Source organism: Phascolarctos cinereus, unplaced genomic scaffold, assembly GCF_003287225.1.
Source record: "Phascolarctos cinereus isolate Bilbo 61053 unplaced genomic scaffold, phaCin_HiC Scaffold_4;HRSCAF=312, whole genome shotgun sequence".
NCBI classification, from domain to species: Eukaryota; Metazoa; Chordata; class Mammalia; order Diprotodontia; family Phascolarctidae; genus Phascolarctos; species Phascolarctos cinereus.
Genome location: NW_027555847.1, coordinates 26,249,359 through 26,271,932, shown reverse-complemented (window position 1 = coordinate 26,271,932; position 22,574 = coordinate 26,249,359). Strand labels below are relative to the sequence as shown.

Below are 22,574 nucleotides of genomic sequence, written 5' to 3'. Positions count from 1 at the left end.
GGTTACCTCCATTTGGATGCTATACAGCTGATTAACATCTTTCTGAAAATGTGGTGTGCAGACCTGAAGCCAATACCCATTTGGGACGTGACCTAGGCACACAGGACATAGCCTATACCCTCCCCCATCTTGGATGCTACAAAGGAATGCAGCTGCCTTTTCACACTACTGACTCATGCCTGGTATAGCTTAATGTCCACTAAAGTCTTTCTTACGTATTGGGCAGGTCCATACCAACCCTTCATTTACGGATGCAATTGTTTTTTTGAACCCAAGTTTTAAAATTCTTTTGAACAAATATTAGTGGAAAATGTTTACAAAGCTGAGAACGTTGATATACTTATGAATCCATGATTCAAGGAAAAGTATCAGTGATGGTCCCCAGTCCAAAGGCAAACATTCCCAGACATCCATCTGCCCTCCATCTCTATCTACAGTCAGCTATGCTTCTGCTTTCCCCTTTTCTTTAATCCAGCCTACACACAGCTCCCAAAGCAATCTTCCTACAAGCCAGGTCTGACCATATCAAGAAGCTTCACTGGCTCTCTACTGCCCCTAGGACAAGATACAATCTCCTCAGCCTGGCATTCAGGGTCTGTAAAGGGGTGGTTCCAGCTCACCTTTCTCGATCTGCTTGACATTTCTTCCTATTTATACACTTCACCTTCTAGCATCCGGCTCATGGTTATTTCCCTGAATTTGGAATTTGGTCTCCTGTTCAGTATTTTTGCACAGGGCCCTCTGAGAATCTTGACCTTCCTTAACAGCTTAGTTGAGGTATTGAGGCTTAGGAGAAGCATTTCCTGCTCCTTCTAGTCAACATTCTCTCCCTCAGATTACTTGGTATTTACTTCTCTGCATTCAGTGTTGTGTTTTCTCTTTATAACATGAGCACCTGGATGGTAGGGAGTATTTAATTTCTCTCGAACCCAGAATAATACTTTCTACGTAATTTTTGCTGTTGCTGTTATCAGTTGCTTCAGTCATTTCCAACTCTTTGTGACCCCATTTGGCCTTTTCTTGGCTAAGATACCAGAGTGGTTTGCCATTTCCTTCTCCAGCTCATTTTACAGATGAGGAAACTGAGGCAAACAGGGTGAAGTGACTTGCCCAGGGTCACACAGCTGCTAAGTGTCTGAGGCAAGATCAGATGAGTCTTCTGGCTCCAGGCCTGGCACTCTATCTGCTGCACCACCTAGTTGCCCTTTCTATGTAATAGGAACTTGGTATTAATGCCTATTGAATTGAATTAGATTCTTGTCTCCCTGCTTACCTTTGTCTGGATGTTCTACAGCTTGCTAACATCCTTAAATTATGGTGCTCCGTTGACCATTCTGATCAACTTAGTGCTATGAAACATGAGCAGAAACTCCTGTCCTGTTATGGAAATTTGTTAAATAGAATGACCTAGTTTCATAAAATGACATTTTTATCAAAGGAAGACTAAAATGTGCCCCTTTCAGGACTCCCAGAAGCAAACAACGAGACAGCATATTGCAAGTTATAATACACTGTCTAAAAAATTCTTTATTGACCAACATCACTCATCAGACAATTCTGGATTCCTGCTTTCAATCAAAGTCAGTGAAATTCAGAAGCTACCCCATTTCTTAGCCTCTGGAAAAATGACTGAAACAAATCAGAAGCCTAATAGATATTCTTTTTGTTGTATTCCTTTAAAATAAGCCAGAAATAAAATTGTAGGTATTACAAATAAGAAAGAAGAACAGATGGCTAATATGTTACTTTACATATATTAGTTTTTAATCTGATAAATCATGAGGCTATAAGTTATTTTCCCTTGGAATCTTTTTTTTTTTTAAGCATCTCAAACACATTCTTCAAGGTCTATAATTTAAGGATGTAGTTTTGGGATGTGTCATAAGATAGCTCTTTATACCATATACAGGACCACAAGCTTAAGGATGAACCTCCTATTTGGGTGGGCTGGATAGAAGGGAATGGCAGATGAATTGGGCTCATCCCTATACCCTATTTCCTACCCACCCTAGAACCTTATACTCTACCCCTTGGACAGAGGGCTTTGAAAAGTGAACTTTCATCTTATTTTGCCCAGAACTAGGCCTAGTAGAGGCTCCCCTCTTGCCCACCCAACTGCCAGTTTCCCACATATGTTGCCTCCCACACGTAGAATGTGGCAAGGACTTTTTGTTTGCTTATATATGTATCTTCAAAACCTAGCACATAATAAATGCTCTATTTATCTAACCCTGACATGGGAAGGAGAAGAATTGTTATATATTATCTGGCAGTGACTGCTGGAAATATCCAATGGATCTAATCATCTCTGAAGAATCCACCAAACAAATACTCATTTAACTGCCTATTGGACACTTAGCCCAGATCTAGTAATAGAGGAAAAGGGATATCCTATAATCCCTGCCCTCAAGGAATCTATAATTGAATAAGGGAGATGAGATTAACACATACCAAGCAGCAATAACACAAAACCAAATGAAGAGCTAAATTATGTGTTACGGACTTTTAAACTATGGCCAATGAAGACTTGAGTGCTCACAGAAGCTTTAGTGAATCTGGGTGTCAAAGGGTAGGCAGGTCTCAGATAGGAGCTGGGGAGAAGGCAAGAGTTTCCTGGTGAGGAGAGTGACATGAGGCAAGAATGATTCTGTCCTATTCCCAAGGCAGTAGATTCCGAGGCAGGACGTGCATTACTAAGTGAATCATTCAATCCAGTAATGTTATAGAAGGCTGTGCTCCTGATTCTTTGGACTTTCTCTAGAATGCTTCAGAAACCTCTTCACTCTGGAAACTCATTCCACCTCTGGACTTCACACATTGGAAATACCTTCAACCACAGTGGCCTCTCTCACTGTTTAATTGGTCCTTCTCAAAATCTCCATTTCAATGGATGGATGTCCAGGCCCCCATCTTTAGCTTACTTCTGCTTTGTCTTCCCCCATTAGAATGTGAACTCCTTGAGGGCCGGGATTGCCTTTCTGCTTTTATCTGTATTTCTAGTTCTTAGTACAGTGCCTAGAATATAGTAAGTGATTTGTAAACACTTGATATTTGAATGATTAGTTCTGTCAATGGTAGGACATAAGATTGAAAATGAGGGAAGTAGGGAGAAGTACCAAGGGTGCTAATAGTTGTGTAAAGAATTCCAGGGAGCCAAGCAGGGCAGTTTAGATGTGATATAGTTAGAAATAGACGGAGTTACTGAAGCTTTGGGCAGAAAAAGCCATATGATAATAAGCATTCTTAAGGCCTTCAGTAAAACAAAGGATGTGCTGGAGAAAAGACTGAAGAGAGAATAGTACAAGGAGATGACTGACAGAGAGATATGGTGGCTGACTAGATGATGGAAGATGAAGAGAGGAATAACTGAGATTCCAAGTATAGAAACTTGGGGGCTTAGAGAATGGTGGTGTCATTGGCCAATAAAGCAAATCTGGGAAGAGCTGGTCCAGAAAGGACAATATTGCATCTGGTTTCTATGACCACGTTGAGCATGACACAGCCACAAAATAACCAGATGGGAAAGTCCAGTATGCAGATGGAAACTAGACACTAGAAAGTAAATCAGCTTGAGACCGGAGAGAGAAATTCAGAAGTCATGAGTTCAACTGATCACACTGGATCACAGTTCTAGAATCGAAAAAGATCCAAAATGCTATTTAATTCAGACCTCTCATTTACAGATATAGAAACTGAGCCTTGGGGTGAGAGTCAGCCAACAAGCATTTATTAAGCATTTACTATGTACTGGATACTGAGTGACTCTAAGGGTATAAAAAAAGGCAAACACAATCTCTACTTACATTTTCATGAGGAAGATAAGAAGCAAACAACGAGGGATGTTCAAGATGTCTTTAGAGTGGATGGATGGTAATCTCAGAAGGAAAGTCACCAGCAGCTGGTGGGGCTGAAGGGGATCATTGATTGCCTAGGTAGGTATTGATTGCATAGGTAGTAAAAGTAAGAGAAGAGAGGATGGAGAGAAAGAAAAGCAGAAGGCCAAGGCCTAGGCTTTAAGGAAGCCCCTTAGTTACAGGGGGCAAGAGAGGGAAAAGGAATCAGTAAAGAAGATGGAGGGAGGAGGAGAAACCAGTGAATACAGCATCATGGAAGCCAAGACAGGAGAGAGTTTTAAGGATGTTGTCAACTGTTTTCCAATGGACAGAAGATAGAAAATGGTGTTTCGGTTCTACAACAAGGAGGGTACCCATGACTTTAACTTTTATTGAGTTAGAGGGACTAAAACAGACTACACATAGCCAGGGATTGCTTTTATCTCATTTTTGTATCCCCAGTGCCTAGCATGGTGCTTGGTATATAGTAAGTGCTTAATAAATGCTTATTGAACTGAATATTGCACCAAACCCACAGTGTAGCTCAAATATATTTAATAAGCCCAAGCTTCTCCCTAAAACAAGGTCTCCTTTTTAAACACTAATATCCAATGTACCACTGGATGCTCCTATTATTATAGTTTAGAATCTTGATTTTCTAATGAATTCAGAGACATGACTGAGGTCTAAGGTTTGGAAGTAGAAAAATTATGTCAGTTTTAGTGTAATGGAATATTAGAGTCCTCAAAGAATGGAAGGTAAGGATGTGAAAAACACATGCAGGACATTACAAATAAGGATCATAGACTCTAAGAGGCAATGGAGTCCAAGTCCCCCATTGTACAGATGGCTAGACTGAGGCTGCGGGGAGGTGAAATGACTGGCTCAGCTGATAAGTATCTGAGGTAGGATTAGAAGTGGAGTCTCTCATAATCCCAGCCCCACAATCTACCCACTGTTCCACCTAGCTGCTTTCAGTTACATAGAAGAGGTGTAAAGATGTCACTGGAAAGATGAGTAGCTGGAAAAAATAGAGTTGGTCATATAGTGAGGGAAAGAAGGAGAGAATGGGGGAGGGGGAAGGGAAGAGGGAGAGGGAGAGAGAGAGAAAGAGAGAGAGACAGAGACAGAGAAAGAGACAGAGGATAGAGAGGGAGGGAGGGAGAGAAAGAGAGACAGAGCAGGGAGGGAGGGATGGAAGGAGGGAGGAAGGGAGGGAAAGAGGGAGAGAGAGGGAGGGAGAGAGGGAGAGACACACACACAGAGGAGAGGGAGGGAAGGAAAGAGGGAGGGAGGAAGAGAGAGAGAGAGAGAGAGAGAGAGAGAGAGAGAGAGAGAGAGAGAGAGAGAGAGAGAGAGAGAGAGAGAGAGAAGGAAGGGGACAGAGAGACAGAGAGAGACAGAGAGAGGCAGAAAGGAACAGCCCATGTGCTAAGCAAGAGAAAGGGAAGAAAATGCTCAGTACTTTGTGTGGACGCCCAGTGCAGATTTACTGAATGGCACAGACAACAGTCCTCAGGAAAGGCAGGAAAGGCACCCTCATTAATGAGATCACAGAGGGACAAACCACCTGGAAGGTTTCCAGGTTGTCAAAAGAATGATACTGAAGGGACAGGAGAAAGATTATGTGTGTACACATGCAGTATGTATTACCAATAGTCATCTAATAAATACTCGTTAAATGAACGAAAGAAAGAAGGAAGAATAAGTCTTAATCAATAAGTACTTTTTAAGCACCTACTATGTGACAGGCATGAGGAAGCTAGGTGGCTCAGTGGATAGAGCAATGGGCCTGGGGTCAAGAAGACCTAAGTTCAAATCTGGCCTCAGACACTTATGGGCTGTGTGACCCTGGGCAACTCATTTAACCTCTATTTGCCTTGATCCTCGGGGGAAGGAGATGGCAAACCACTCCACTTTGCCAAGAAAACCCCATGATGGGTCCCAGAGAGTCAGACACAACTGACTGACTGAACAGCAACGCATCACAGGAACCATGCTGGGGATGTAACAATGATAATGAGGCAGTCCCTTCCTTCTAGCAGCTTACAATCCAGTGGGAATGAAGTAGACATGGTGTCTGCATCCCGGCCGGTAGATAAACTACTGTGTCGTACATCTGACGACATTTGTCTTTAGTGACATTTCTCAGGAGCAAGCTTCCTTAGGCAGAAGCAGGAGCACCCCTATCATATGATGCCCACTTATAAAAGGCTTTATTTGTATCAAGTAAAGCGAGGCGGGCAGAGATTAATGCCACCACCGCCATCCTCCTAGGTCACCCGGTTCAGGCGCTCCATGGAACGCATTTCAAAACCCAAACTTTCTTTGCCTTTTTGGTTCGGCCAACGTCTTCAGGAAGCTCGGACGTTCTACTTCTGTGAAGGCCTGTCTCAGAGCACAACATTATAAGGATGGGAAAAAGGACTGGGATAAGAAATTCCCAGGGGATGAAACCTATTAATGTTTGTCCATGCCTTCTCTGCAACTCAGAGTCTTGGAGAGTTGTCTGAAGCCCTGAGAGGTTACCGGGCTGGCTCAGGGTCACACAGCCAATACCTGTCAGAGGCAGGATTGAACACAGGTTCTGTTGGCTTCAAGCTCAGCTTTCTCACCATGATGCTACCGAATCATACAGAAAGTGAAATCATTATAGAAACATCTGGAGGGAATCAAGAATTAAAGCTGAGAGATCCAGAGGGGGAGAAAAATCTGAATGCTTCTGCAAAAAATACTGGGTTCAGGAGTAAGAAACCATTCCTGGCATCTAAACTCACTCGGAAAAGAAGAGACAGATTCCAAGTCTGGTGATGTCTCTACCTAAAGATGATCAGAGCAAATGCACCAGTAACTTGGTTGGTTTCTAATCTCATGCTTATTCTGAAGACACTCGGCCTTTGCTCATTGAACAACCCAGAGACTTTATTCTCTTCAATACACACCTTGTTGTTCTACAGCATACACAGAGGGTGTGTCAGCAACAATGGATGTACATTGTTCGCTTCCTGCTGTGAAGCTAGCTACCGACTGGTCCTCTCCTCCTGGACCCATCTGCTGGCTCTCAGACCCCTGTATTTCTTCAGGCCCCCAATCAATTTTTGTTGTTTTTCAATTGTGTCTGACTCTTTGTGACCCCATTTGGTGTTTTCTTGGCAAAGATACTGGAGTGGTTTGCTATTCTCCCCTCCAGCTCATTTTAGAGATGAGGAAACTGAGGCAAACAAGGTGAAGGGACTTGCCCAGGGTCACATAGCTAGGAAGCGTCTGAGGCTGGATTTGAACTCACAATGGTGAGTCTTCCTGACTCCAGGCCTGGTGCAGTATCCGCTGCAACACCTACCTGCCCTTACCCAGTGAATACTGGAGTTTTAAGTCCAGGGTTGCTGAATCTGGATCCTCTGGTCTGGTCTCTGTCTTATTCCAAAAACTCAAAAAAACTCAGTCTGTGGAGGCAGCTAAGTGGTGCAGTGGATAAAGCACTGGGAGACCTGAGTTCAAATCTGGCCACAGACCCTTACTACCTGTGTGACCATGGGCAAATCACTTGACCCTGTTTGCCTCAGTTTCCTCATGTGTCAATTGGAGATAATAACAGCACCTACATCGCAGGTGCAGTGCCTGGTAATACTAAATGCTGCATAAATGCTAGTTATTATAGCTATGATCATTATTATGAAATGTAGGGTTAAACAAGCTTTTTAGATCTCAAAAAAGTCTTGTGGGCTTCATGGAGTCATTAAGCAAAGGATGTCACCAATGAGAGGCTCCAGGATACAGAAGATGCAGGGGTGGGTTTGGGGAGAGGCGAGTTCAAGTCCTGACCCTGACGCACACTGATTGTGTGACCTGGGCATGTTACTCACTCGCGGTGCTCCAGGTAGTTCTAGAGCAGGTGTGGGTGTTTTCTCTCTGAGGGGTTCCCTATGCTGATGAAGCCACAGGTGGGCTACCCTCCAAAAATGAGTCAACAGAAAAGGTTAAATTATGTCCAATAATTGTCATAACTGTCATTTCTATGATGCTTTAAAAGTCCATAAAGCATTTTATATACATTACCAATTAATCAAAAAACATTTATTAAGCACCTACTACGTGCCAAGCAGTGGGATGGATAGGTGTGGAGAATACAAACTCATAGTATGACTGGATCCCAGCATTAGAGCTGGAAGGGACCTTAGAGGTCACTGAGTCCAATCCTCTCATTTTACAAATGAAGAAGCTGAGTCTTAGAAAGATGAAACGACTTTCCCACGGTCACCTGGAGGCAGAATTCAGATCTGCTAGGAAACGTACCACCAATGGCATTTTTGGTGCCAGAACCATGGAAGGAAGAGCAAAAGTTCAGAGGAAGGCTTGTCTTTACTTGTGCTCTGGATATGTCAGGAAAACCTGGGTTCAAATCTCACTTCTGATACTTAGTAGCTGTATGACTGAGGTAAAGTTGCTTAGCCTCTTGGGGTCCCAGTTACGTTATCTTCGAAGGATGGATTCCATGATCTTTTCCAGCCCTACAACTGTGATCCTGTGAATTTGGACCAGTTAATTTTCCTTCCTCACTCTCAGTTTTCTCACAGGGATGCAAACAGGTTCACTACCCACCTAACAAGGTGATTGTAAGGTCCCTATGAGACAGCAAATGTCAAAAGCATATGCTCTACAGAAATAAGTATTATCATTACAGTTTGGAGCTTTAAGGTAGGAGTGGGGCAGTGCAGCCAGAAACAAATTTCATTTACAACTGTTCTTATATGGACTAACTCGCCATCAAACTAAGGGAACTCATGTAGCCTCAGTGGCTTTCCTTCTAGAAATGGTCTGTTTGCCGGCCCCAGCTCTAGGTCACCTGCCCCGCAAATGGCCTTTGCAAAGTCTGCACCCAATACCAGCCAAGGGGGAGTCAAATAGACCTACCTGGAAAGTGGAGTCAGGAAGACCCAAGTTTGAATCCCACCCTAGATACTTACTAGTTGTGAGATACAGGACACGTAGTCTAAATTCTCTCAGCCTCAGTTTCCTCAGCTGTAAAATGGGAATTATAATAGTATCTATCTTGTAGGGTTGTTACAAGGAACAAACGAGGTAACATTCAGAAAGTACTCTGAAAACCTTGACGCACTTCACAAATGCTAGTAGTTGTTATTATTGATATAGAAGGCCAAAGATTATGCTTCAGGAAAAATTCACAGATAGGGAGCAGGAGGACGAAGAGGAGTTAGTGAAAAAGACAAAAACAGCTGGGGAGGGAGAAGAATACGCTCGGAACTCCTTGATAATAAATGGCCTAAAATATCTGGCAAACTACACATTGGGAAGACTTTTTTTCTGGCTGTTCCTTCCAACCTAATAGTGGTTGATAGAGAAATTTCAAGGCTCTGTCAAGATGGAACATTATTTTTGTGTCCAAGAAAGAGAACTAATCAAAGTTTCTTATAAATCTGAAATGAGTGCGTGCCATCAAGGAAGACATTAGCACCCCCATTAGGACAGAGAAAGCAGATTCTCTTTAGCCCAATTCACACAATACAGGGAAAAAAACCAAAGACTCCAATATTTTATTTCTTGTCATAAAAATCTCTTTTCATTTACGGCACAATAAACTCAGAAAGAATGGGCTTGATGACTGTCAAAAGACCAATGAGTCTCCTCTAGAGATCATCTCTGTATGAATAAAATATGCTGGCCAGGTTGGTTAAATCCCAAGGGTTCGGAACCACACACTTCAGATCCCTCCCCAGGCTGGCACCCTACTAAAGGCAGTGACCTTCAAACTGTCAAGATGCATTTTAACTGCTGAGTGCCCAAGAAGCAGGGAGGAAGTTCTGGCTGATGTGTGGCTCACCAATGAACAGCTAAATTTTTCTTAGAACCATTTTCATTGGGAAATTAACTTTTCATCTTTTTAGAAAGAAGTCATTTCTAAGAAGGCAGTAGGGAAGTAGGGCCTTTTTTCACATGGTCTACACTTTTAGGGCCAGAACAATTTTATGACAGATTTCTGAATGGGACTTGTTTCTTATTTAAAAAAAGAGAATGTTATATGACAGATGTCTTCATAAAAAATTTATATGCTGAAAATATCAAAGAATGTTCATAACATGAACATTATTTGTGGATCTCTACATAATAATTTATATTGTGTTTATACACAGAAATATATGTACATAAATATATAATGCCCAAATATATGTATGTATGTATGTATGTATATATGCGTGTGTGTGTATGTGTATATGTGTATATATATATATATACACACACACACACACACACATACATACATTATATATGTATACAGGAATAGTTAGGGAGACAAAGAGAGAGTGAGAAAGACAGACAGACAGACAGAAGAATGGAATAGTTCTGTTCTTAGACTAAGGAAGACCTAGCTTTAAGACCTGTTGTTGACATAGACAGTTTTTGACCTCATACAGGCCTTTTAACTTCACAATGCCTCCAGGAAATTCTGTAATCCTAAATTCCAGACTTATCTCCACTAGTGGAAGGACTTTCCATACCAGTAGTTCCCTCCCTGCACAAAATCATAGATCCAGAATAAAAACAAATGATGCAGATGCCATTTGATTTAAGACTCAATGAATTTTTTAAAGTGATCATCTTAAAAATCGATCCAGGTCAAAGAGATATCTAATTTTAACATTAGATAAGTGTGTAATTCTAAAGGACTAGATATCTAAGGATATATCCTTCCTGATTCAAATGGAGGGGAAGCATACCCAGGAGGGATAGCGGAGGTTGCCATCTTGTATTATTTCCTACCTTATTCCCAGCACATAACAGAATGCCTGGCATGTAGTAAGCCTTAACAAATGTTTACTGTTAACAGACATTTATTTTCTATGAAGATAGACTCTAATATGACAAGGCTTGAATTTTAGGCCTGCTTCATAAGAATCTACAAAACTCAACATGGCTGATTGGGTTCGGTCTACACTAGTCTATAATTGATGAGTGCACACGTATCCTTTGATCTCTCCAGCCTAGAACTAATTGTTCATAGAGACCAGCTACAGTAGGGCTTGATACACCACCGCTGATAGGCATCTTGCCTACACGGACCTGTCTTATCTTCAACTCTGGGAAGCACGACTGGAATTGCTGAAAGCGCCATTGTTTTTGACACGGGAGGAATAGATAGTGGAAAAGTGCTGAGGATTCAAGGACAGGTCTCATCAATGAACAGCCATCAATCACCAAGCTTTTGTGAAGTAATTACATGATGACGTGCCAGGCAGTGCTGGGTGCTGAGGACAGAAACAAAAATGGAAGCTTCCTGATCCTCAGACGGCATCATCTTGGGGTGGCACCTTCTCCCATCTCTTTGCCTTTCTCCGGATTCTCTTCATTTTTTGTTTTTGGTGAGGCAATCGGGGCTAAGTGACTTGCCCAGGGTCACACTGATAGTAAGTGTCAAGTGTCTGAGGCCGGATTAGAACTCAGGTCCTCCTGACTCCAAAGCCGGGGCTCTATCTACTGCACCACCTACCGGTCCTGATTCTCTTCATTTTTGCAATGGGCTTTTTAAAAATGTAGCATCCAGAACTAAATGCGAGACCCTTAATGGGCTCTGAACAGAGGACAGTAGGATAACCAGGATAAATGTTATTATCAGAAGAATAAAAGACACAGAAACAAAACCCCATCATCTAGGCTTTTTAAGACACCTAAAATGCTCTGACTCTCTAGTGCTGGTTTCTTCTGATGCCAGAAAGGTCATTTAATGTGAATCTTTCCTCAATAATTTCCTAGTCAAGGGTTAATAGCAAGTTTATTTACCCAACGGTGCCTGTGTTGAGTTGACTCAGAAGCAGAAAATTTGAATTTAGATAAATTAGGGAATCACAAGTCATTACAAAGGGATTCACCACAGGGTTCTTTTAAATAGTGAACTCCCCACGTGACACTTAAAATTCCATTCACAAAAATGATTAGAGCCCTTGTCAGGGACACAGCTGCTACTACGCAAAAAGAGGTATATCTATGGATTGACTGTAGATTTATAGCCCAATCCCCGGGTTTTACAGATGAGCAATCTGAGACCCAGAGTAGGAAGTGACTGGTCTAAAGTCACAGGGCTTACTGATGGAACAGTTGGAATCAGAACCAATGTCCAGTGTTACTTCTGCGTAAAACACTACCCATGACTGACTGGGAGGGATTTGGGCTCAATAGGAAAAAAAGTACACTTAAGGAGACCTTCCATAGACACTAAGCCTTACCCTACATTTAATATGGTCTTCCATGGACTAGGAGGTTGTAGAAATTATTCATGATGATTATTGAGAATGAAAATTATTGAAGATGAAAACATTAGTTGTTGATGAAAAGGTTGTTGAAACTGTATTCTGAGGATGCTATCTTACAAAGAACAGGAAGCCAAATGACCATGTTCAAGGCACCTAACCTCTAAGTTTTCACTTTCTCATCTGTAAAATGGGGATAATAATACTTTTAAAGCTTTCAAAAATCTTCTGATATTATTCCTGATAAATGTCTGGGCCAGAAAAGGAGGATCAAACTCAACACAGTCAAGCTGCAATAAATATCTCTGATGTTTATTACTTGTGTGACCTCAGGGAAGCCACTTGGGCCTCAGTTTTCCCATCTGTAAAATGAGGGTGAGGATCTCAGCCTCCCTTCCAGCTCCTATTCGGTGATTTTTCTGATCTTATTTACTTCTTTCAACAACTTTAAAGGCAGGTAAGCTAGTTCTTATCTCCATTTTGCAGATGATTGCCCAAGGCCACATACCTAGCAAGACCTAGATCTTCTGATTTCTATCTTAATAGCAGAAATAAAATTAAAGAAAAATCAGAGAAAGACTCTGTCATTTAACTTTAAGAAATATTTCAACAGCATAGAGGTTATGACCTGCAATTAAGACAGCAGAGTCACAAATATTAAGGAATATTTCATGGAGGGGGCTCTGTGGCACTATCTTCATTGCAAAAAGAGATCCCAGTGGGATAAACATTTAATCCCTATTTCCTTGGATAAGATTCTCTCTGTGTGTTTTCTCTCAGCTGTCATAAAAGGGAGGGGCTTTTTTCCCTGAGTTTTAAGGGCCAGGCTAATTGCAGGGATGCTGTGGGGAAGAAAACCCAGGAACAAAAACCCAAACCCTATCTATGTGGATACTGTTTAACAGCTAAGAAAATGACCAAAGAGTAATGTGGTCAGTGACAGATGTTTGTCACCCACCCTGTTCTATACAGCTAGTTTTAGTGATGAAAATGGACTGGGATAGCAGATTTATGACTTCTTGACAGAATGGTATTTTAACACAAATGAATATATTTGGATGTACCAGAGGGTCAAAGAGTTCCCTTCAGATGTAGCTAGATAAGACAAAAGCCTGTTATAATAGTCTATTGACTATATTGACACCTTTAGGTGTCAAACATGTGGCCCTCTCATGAGTGGAGGCTGGACCAGATTAAAATGTAATTGGGAAATACCAAGCAAAATAAATAACTATAGTAAAATACTGATAACATTGCATTTTAAAATTAAGTCACAACTCCAAAAGACTCATGATGGAAAATGCTGTCCCCATCCAGAAAAAGATCTATGGAGTCTGGCTGCAGATCAAAGCAAACGATTTCCTTCTTTTTTTGTTGTTGTTATTTCTTTTTCTTGTGCTTCCTCCCACTGGTTCTAATTCTTCTTTACAATATGACTAATGTGAAAATATATTTAATATGAATGTATATATATGTATCAGATTATACATCATCTTGGGGAGGGGGAAGGAGACGGAGGGGGAGAAAATCTAGAACTCAAAATCTTATGGAAGTGACTGCTGAAAACTAAAAATAAATACATTAAAAAATAAAGAGACTTGAGCAGCAAAAAGGCAAAAAACAAAAACAAAACTGAGCAAATGTGTGACCCGAAGAGATGCTTATGTATGGATCAGTGGCCCTTGTTTGTATTTGAGCTTGACACGACTGGTCTGTTAGTATGGGTAATCTCCCCAAATCACCGTTGTAAAGGATTTCCAATGGAGTTGGTGCCTAATGCGACCTTTGACAACAGTGGGAATACTGAATGGTACTGCATTTTAAAAATATTTGGGAAGATATCCAGGTGAAAAGAAATGTCTAGATTTAAGGGAGTTACAAAAGAATCTCACATTTCAGTTTGAGCAAAAGAAAATTTATTACAATTTCTGAGGCTATTGTAGCTTGGGCCAACACAATGGACCCACAGCAAGAAGCATCAGAACTTGGCCTCCACAGTAGAATGCTGGGAATAATATCTACATATTTGGTCCTTCCTCTTGGGCCATCTTTTCAAAAGAGTAAAAAGGATTAAGCATGGCTAACCTTCCCTCCAAGACTCCCAATGGAATGTATCATTTTTCTTTCCTTAGGGAACACGGCAGGGGTAGAAAGGACAGTGGGCTAATCTATCAACTTTGATACTCGGTAGGTTGACCATGGGCAATCCATTCAATTGCTATGAGCCTTCGCTTCTTTCTAATGCAAGTATGATAATTACCTGCCTACCTTCACGAGGTCACTGTGATGACCATAAGATCACAGGGTAAGAGCTGGAAGAGAACTCAGAAGATATCTAGTCTAGTCTCTTCATTTTACTGATGAGGAAACTGAGGCTGAAAGAGGGTAAATAACTTGCTCAAGGAAACTATTTTTCTAATTGTAAGCGCTCTAAAGACAAGCTGTTAATATCATCATTATCCTATTGCTATGGGTCAGTCATTTCTGTTGTATCTGACACTTTGTGACTCCATCTGGGGTTCTCTTGGTAAAGATGTTAGAGCGGCCTGCCATTTCCTTATCAGTTCATTTTGCAGATGAGAAAACTGAGGCAAACTTAAGTCACTTAAGTGACTTCCCCAGGGTCAAACAACTAAGAAGGATCTGTGAATGGATTTGAACTTGGGTCTTCCTGACTCCACGCCCTGTGCTCTATCTACCATACCACTTAGCTGTCCATTATTATATTAATATTGTATATTATATTAATTATAATACACAACGAATATAACTGCATATTATTTAATTATATTATATTAATAACTGACATTTATATGGTACTTCAAGGTTTGCAGAGATCTTTGCATATGCTCTTCATTTGATTTCACCCAAGTTAGCAGAAACAAGCATTTCATCCCATGTAGGAATTAGTAACATAGATGTTCCAAGAACCAACATTTGCCCCTTGAGTTCAATTAATTACTTTTGCATTAATCGATCACAGGATCATAGCCTTAGACCTGGAAGGGACTTTCAAGGTCATCTATTCCAATACCCTCATTTTACATTTGAGGAAACTGAGGCCCAGAGAAATCAAGTGACTTGCTCACGCAGAGCTAAGATTTGAACCCAGGTCCTCTGACTCTAAATTCAGTACTCTTTCCAGTGTACTTCCTTGGAGGAGACGATGCTAGGAGAGAATCCTGAACCAGAAAGTATCACAAATAAATTCAGTCATATCATAGCCAGAAAAGTTAAAATCTGAATACACTGGGTACTATTGTCTTTCTATCATTTCCCCCTTTCCTTCCTGATTCCAGAGCTGATGACTGGCTCTACTTTTTTTGTTCAGTTTAAGTGGGTCCAATTACATAACAGATAGGGATCTGAGCATCTCTGGTTGAGAAGAAGGCTGAGAACCTTGCCATTATGATCTGATTTCATTAAACTGTCCTTAGTGAAGAGCAGTCCAGGCAAGACAGGCTCATAAAGGTTACATAAAAAACAATATTTTGTCAAGGCAGGAACACATCGCAGAGGATCAGCATTGACATTGGAAAAAAACCACTGGAAAGAAGAAAGAGGCCTGACTTACCTGGAATAGGGATGATAGGAATGCTTTCATTGGGGACCACCCTGGGGGAGCTGCTATCTTCCACATAGAAATGAGCCGTTTGGAAACACTTTCTGTTAAGGTAAGAGAAGAAACACGAAAACTATGAAATCCTATGGGAGGAAAAAGGAAGTTGAGACTGCTCTCTCCATTTTCATTATCTTAGAGGAAATATTTCTTTTCCTCCAGTTTCACATGTCATATATCATTTGATAATCAATCTAGTTGGGGAGAAAAGACAATGGCTTTTAATAATGCCTACCCTTTGGCCTTTCAGAAAAAAAAGTCTCATGTATCCAGAGAACCCATGCATTTTTAGCTGTTACACTGTCCAACTTGCTTGTTAAAGGGGAAATTTTAAGTAACCAGTTTTAGAGTAAATGATCTCTCTCTCTCTCTCTCTCTCTCTCTCTCTCTCTCTCTCTCACACACACACACACACACACACACACACACACACACACCCCTTCCATGGATAAAAGTCTTACTGAGTAAACGAAGATATGGAGAGGAGAAAACTCCTGTGCATTTAACTTTGGGATACTGTTAGAAGTCATATCCCCAAAGCTACCCAAACCACCCTCAAATAGAATGACAGCTTTCACTCATCCCTCCTGCTCAAAAGGTGTGGGCCCCTAAAGCTATAGAAACATCCAGATAGGTGCAAAAACCCCACCAAGGGAGAAAGCAATCAACCACGACCAATAACAAAAAGGCTAGACAGACTGGCCCTATCTATAGAAAGAGCTGAAATCTGCTTGAGTGCCAGCTGCCTGTCTGCTGGTTTAGCTGTTTCTTTGGTTTTTACCTGTATGTAAGGCATAGCAGAGAGCAAGCACTGGTCATCCTAGAACGGGCACTGTAGGAAAAGCTTTGAGAGCTCCAAGAAGCCTGGGCTCGCCGATGCTGCCTGGGACTGGGCTTTCCAGCATCCGCGTCATTGCCCATTGCTGCCTTAATGAGCTGCTGGGAGCACCAAGTGAATATTTAATGAGCCTCCCTCCCTCCCTGTGAGTGGCTACTGTGGATTGGGAAGGGTCCCTGAGCAGTTGTCAGGGGCCTCAGAACAATAGCCAGAGACTTCCAGAGAGAATGCCCTTCTGAGGTCCCCCCAATGATGCATGGGGCAGCAGTGCTCAGATGGCCTTTTGGGTCATGAGTACCCAGCTCACTCACTATGGATTCAGTCCTCAAAACTGCTTTTATTAGGGCCACAGCCCCAAGAGCTATAATGAGCAAACCTTCCTGTTTTCTTTTTCTTTTCTTTTTTTGGGGATTTCTTGAGAGGATCATAATCAAAAGTAACCTGAATTTCCCTGTTTGGAACTTCACACATATCCTGACGCTCTGAAGTCAGAAGCTGGAAAATGAAAAAAATCAAACAACTCCTCTAGCTTCAAGCGGGTCTCTGTGGGGACTGGGAGCCCTGGAAGTCATGCAGGCTATGTGATCTCAGCTTTCTACAGGACTGGCAGAACAGCATGCAATCAGAAAAGATCGTCTTTCACAGTGGGAGGCTGCCTTTTTTCCCCATTCTTTCTTTAAAAGCAAAGACTATTTTCAGAGAGTGTCCTTAACCAATCTCACAGTTAAGCGCTATGGGGAAAGAGCCTAGTCTGCCAGGGAGCCCATTAGGGTGATTTGGCATGCCAAACATGCCCGACACCTGCCTGACAAAGAAGCACAAAACTATTCTTCCAGAACTGGGAAGGGAAGAAAAATCAGTTTATTCAGGAACCATCTGTCATTTTTTTTTCTTAAAAAGAATATTTTCCTCTCTCTGTAAAAGAGAGAATTTAAGCTCCTTGAGGGCAGAGATTGTTTCATTTTTGGCTTTGGATCTTCTGCATAACATGGCGGACAGTATTAGAGTCAGGAAAACCTGGTTTCAAGTCTTACTTCTGACATCTACCAGCTGTGTGAACCAGGACTTCATTTAACCTCTTGATTCCCATATGCAAGCCTTTCAGACTCTGAGTTAGAGACTGGGTGCTGACCTGCAGTGGTAGAATTCATGTCTTTACTGGGAGCTCCCTCAAGTAATGAAATCATAAGGCCCAAACTTAGAACTTAGCACAGTGCCTAATATGTGCCCACATTACACACTTCAGAGTGCTTGCTGATTATTTTGGATACTGCACACTCTGGACAGAAGTAAGCCTAGAAGCAAAAATACATATGAATATGAAATGCGCCAAGTGGGCTCTGATGTCTAAACAACCTCCTACTGAGTAAACTCATCTGAAATCCCACGTAAATAGGATCAGTGTTTCCTCTGTTTCTCCACGTCTAATGTTGTTTCCCTGTCAGCAGATAACGAGCAACGTGAGAGAAATGTCCGTTTCATTTGTCTATATCCTCAGCACCTGGGACAGTGCCTGGCCAGAAGGCACCCAAGAAATGCAAACCATCTTGTGTTTATCTACTTTGTAATTATTTGTACTGATTCTTTGTATACTTATATATGTCCTTGTTGTTTTCCCTATTCCAATGTAGCTACTTGTAGACTGTTATAGCAACAACAATCTATAGTTACTTACAACGGATATGAAACAAGCCTTCATATGCATATAACCTCCTTGCACAGTAAACTCCTTTGAAATCCCATGAAAATATGAACTTGGCTTTAAGAACAACAACAATTTATATGCTGCTTCCCTGCCAGGAGACTGTACACTCCTTGCAAGTAGGGACTGATTCATTTATTATCTTTCTATCTCCAGTGCTTGACATATAGTAGATATTTAATAAATGCTTGCAGACTGATGACTGATTGATAGTAGATTACCTGGGGCATCCTCAGAATACAACCCTTTTCTACTTTTAATTGACTTCTTTTCAACATGGTGATAATTTCTCCCATCCTCCCCTACTGTCAGAGCTTTCTGGAAGCTTAAAACAAGATTCAAGACAGAATTAATCTGTTAAAGAAGCTCTGAAATTGACACAGTTCATAGACCATCGCTTGGGGCATCAAATAAGGAAACTGCTTAGGGGGACTTGTGGGATGTTCTGGCTCCCAGCTATCCAAAATTGTCTTTGCTGGGTCCCCCAAATGAATTCCTGCTGCTAGAGGAAATCATTCTTTTCCAAATGGGGCCATCACTTCCTGATTCTACCTCCAAGACTTCTAAAATATATACCCCTTACTGAGGATAAACGTCTTGCATCCACTCTTCACTTAGAGGCTGGTTCAGTTAAGGCCACATCTGGGAAAGGTCAAACTACATATTCCAAATATCTGTGTCAGGAGGATGACAGTTCACAACTCTGTGAACCAATGGCTCTGTCATCTTGGAAAAAAAGCCATTTGCAGGGGAAAAAATCATACCCTTCTACCTCATGTGTTAGGCTTTTGTTAATGGCTTTTCCCAGGGGCAAAATAACTGTGTGATTGCCAGACAGCAGACACACAACTGACACATATGGATGGGAATCCAGAGGATGGCGTGCTATGCAGATTACCAAGGGATGGAACCCTAGCATCCTTCCTCTGAAACAATGATTTGAGATGAAAACTGGGGAAGACGGGGGTGAATTTTTACATGATTTTCATTCATTCACTAAAATATCCTTTACATGTCTCAAATCCTCAAAGTTCCTTCCTTGAGTACTGAGAGATACATATACAACTTCTAATTTTTAACTGTGATTTTTTTACATACTCTAAAGAAAAGTAAATGGAACACACATTCAGGGGAAAGAGTGTGGGCTCTGGAGGTCGTGGATGTGGGTTCAAATCCTACTTTTGAGGCTTACTACCTGTGTTGTTGTATTCTGTGGCCCCATTTGGGGTTTTCTTGGCAGAGATACTGGAGTGGTTTGCCATTTCCTTCTCCAGCTCATTTTACAGGTGAGGAAACTGAGGCAAACAGGGTGAAGTGACTTGTCCAGAGTCACATGGCTAGGAAGTGTCTAAGGCCAGATTTGAACTCAGGAAGATGAGTCTTCCTGACTCCATGCATGACGGTGCCACCTAAATCCTACATTTGAGGCTTAGGACCTGTATGAAAGTGGCAGGTCGTTTAACCTTTCCCTATCTCAGTTTACTCCTCCATAAAATATGAGGGTTAGACTAGTTGTCCTTGGAAGTCTTTTCTAGTTCTTAGTATCCTAAAACAGTGTTACCTGACTTGTTCCACCCAAGACACTTCAGGTCATGCCACCCCTACTCAAAAAAACCTCCTGTGATTCCTTCCTGCTTCCCAGCTCCTTGATCTGGCATTTAAGGTCCTCAACAATATGGCACTCTTCACTTCTAACCTTATATTACTCCTGCCCAGGCACTCTATGGTCCAGCCATAATGGACAACTTGCCATTCCTCATCTACCATGTCCTGGGCTGCTCTGTCTCCGGTCTGCTGCTCAAGGCTCTTGTCTATGCCTACGATTATTCCCCTCTGAGACTAGCTTCCATCTACTCTGCATGCCTTATATGTACCTAGACACTGATATCTTATCTCCTCCATTAGAATGTAAGCTCCTCGTGGGCACGTGCATTTTGCTTTTATACGTGTCTCTAGTACTGAGCAGAGTGCCTGGCATATTTTAAGTACTTGATAAATGACTGTTGACTGATTTTGCCAACACTTCATTGCACTTGGGAGTCTAGGGTCCTGGGATGAAATCCTGCCTCAAATACTAGCTACGTGGCTAGGGCCAAAGTTTCCTCTCCTCTCTGTAGCTGTTTCCTCATCTGAATGATAGTTTGCTCGTACAAGGAAAAAAGAGGCTGACGTGAGTCCCTAACACGAAAGGTCATTTTTAATTGGATAAGTCAGAGTTCAATCACTAACATGTATTTCGTATTTCATGGGATCATAGATCCAGAGCTGAGAAGGACCTCAGAGGCCATATTATACTTTCTTCTCATTCCCTCTTTACCTATTTCCTCAGAGGAAAAAGTTAAAGCAATTTTTAGAACCATTTTGACCATGCCTCACCTTCTTTCCTTTGTATTCTTCTCTTTTAAAAAAGAATATAGCCCCCATAGAGGTGGACGACTGTGGGTGTGAGACACTGCACATGATGTCTGACATTTTCAATTTGTTGGCTACTTTTGATGACACCCTCCCCTCCCTGGTTATTCTTTGTTCTAAGGCAGGAGTTCTTAGCCTGTTTTCATGCCCACGGATCCCCTGGGCTGTCTGATGAAGCCTCTGGACCCCTTCTCAGAATAAGGCTGTTAAATCAATAAAGTAAAATGCAGAGGATTACAAAGTAAACAAATTATATTTAAATATAGTTATGTATTTGTATACATATATACATACAGATTAAGAATTCCTGTTCTAAGGGATGACTCTGATAGTGCAATCAAAAGATTGCAACAGGGGCAGCTAGGTGGCACAGTGGATAGAGCACCGGCCCTGAAGTAAGGAGGACCTGAGTTCAAATCCGGCCTCAGACCAAACACTTGACACTTACTAGCTGTGTGACCCTGGGCAAGTCACTTAACCCCAATTGCCAAAAAAAAGGAGATTGCAACAAAATCTTATTTTAAAAAAAGATATCTACATCCTCACACACATTCATATAAATGTGCGTATATGTATATGTACACATGTACATATGTGTATATATGTATGTAAATATAAACATGTATGTAAATATAAAGAAAATGTGTATATATGTGTTTGTGTACACACACACACACACACACACACATACCCCTAGATTATGCTCACCAACAAAATATTTTTTTCTTGACCCAAGACTGGGCCAGTAGTAATCTACCTTCTTTGCCTTCCCTTCATTCTCACTCCAAGTAACAGCATGAGCTACGCCTCCTCTCTGATTTCATCATATGCAAACTGTTTCAGAGCCAAAACCAAAACAGAACAAAACAACAAAAACTTTCCAGTGGCCTCTTAGGAAGTTTGTCTTCCAACATTTAATTAGCCCCAAGAAGTCACTGGAGAAAGATGAAATTGGAAAGCCTGCAGGCAGTAACCTATGGAAACAAACCCAAACAAGCCCCTTTCCTCCCAGCCCAGCACAGGAGGAAATGCCAGAAGGCAGAAAGTCTAGAAGTGGCCACAGAAAATACATCAGAGAATTTGCAGAAACCGACTCAGTCATCCTCAGTCAGCCAACAGCTGAGCCAGAGGAACCCAAGTGATGAGGCTGGCTAGCAGTAAGGAGGCAGCCTCTTCTAGACTTTCAGGTTGGTTGGAACTTCCTAAAGCCCCCCTCAACTTTTTATGACCATAAGCTGAATAGCGGTGCTCAAGGCCCAGGTCTTTTAGAATTTAAGTCATAGATGTTTAGATTCTTCACCCACTCTTTCAGTGGCCACCTAGTCCACACCATTATGAGGCATTAGAGTGGAAAGAATATAGGGTTTGGGGTCAGCAGACCTGGGTTCAAATCACCCTTCTGTCACTCACTACCTTTGTGACCTAACATTTCTTAGCCTCAATTTCCCCATCTGTAAAATGGGGAAAACAAAAGCCTTGAGCTGTGTTAACTTAAATATCAGTGATTGTTCTGTTCCATTATCCTAAATGCCACCTCTTCCATGAGACATTTCCCTTATTCCCCCAGCTGCTAGTGACCTCCCAATTACCTGGCATTTGCTTTGCACATTTTTTTTTTGTATATGCTTAAACGTATGTGTGTTTTAAAGAAGGAAGCTGTTTTGTTTTTCACATTTTAGTGTCCTTAGTGATTGGCACAGAGTAAGCACTTAATAAATACTTGCTGATTGATTTTATGTTCCCAATACCTAGTGCAGTGACTGGCACAGAGTTGTTGTTTTTCATTTGTTTCAGTCACGTCCAACTCTTCATGACCCCCTTTGGGGTTTTCTTGGTAAAGATACTGAAGTGGTTTACCATTTCCTTCTTCAGCTCATTTTACAGATGAGAAAACTGAGGCACAAAGAGA

General features: G+C 41.6%; 1 protein-coding gene across 1 annotated transcript in view; it reads right to left on the bottom strand.

Annotated features, from left to right (window-relative positions):
- The window catches only part of PTPRG (protein tyrosine phosphatase receptor type G), a 785,024-nt gene that overhangs the window by 58,196 nt on the left and 704,254 nt on the right, over positions 1-22,574 (bottom strand). The window contains 1 exon segment of the mRNA XM_020976382.2: positions 15,669-15,760. Coding sequence (XP_020832041.1) covers positions 15,669-15,760 — 92 coding nt within the window.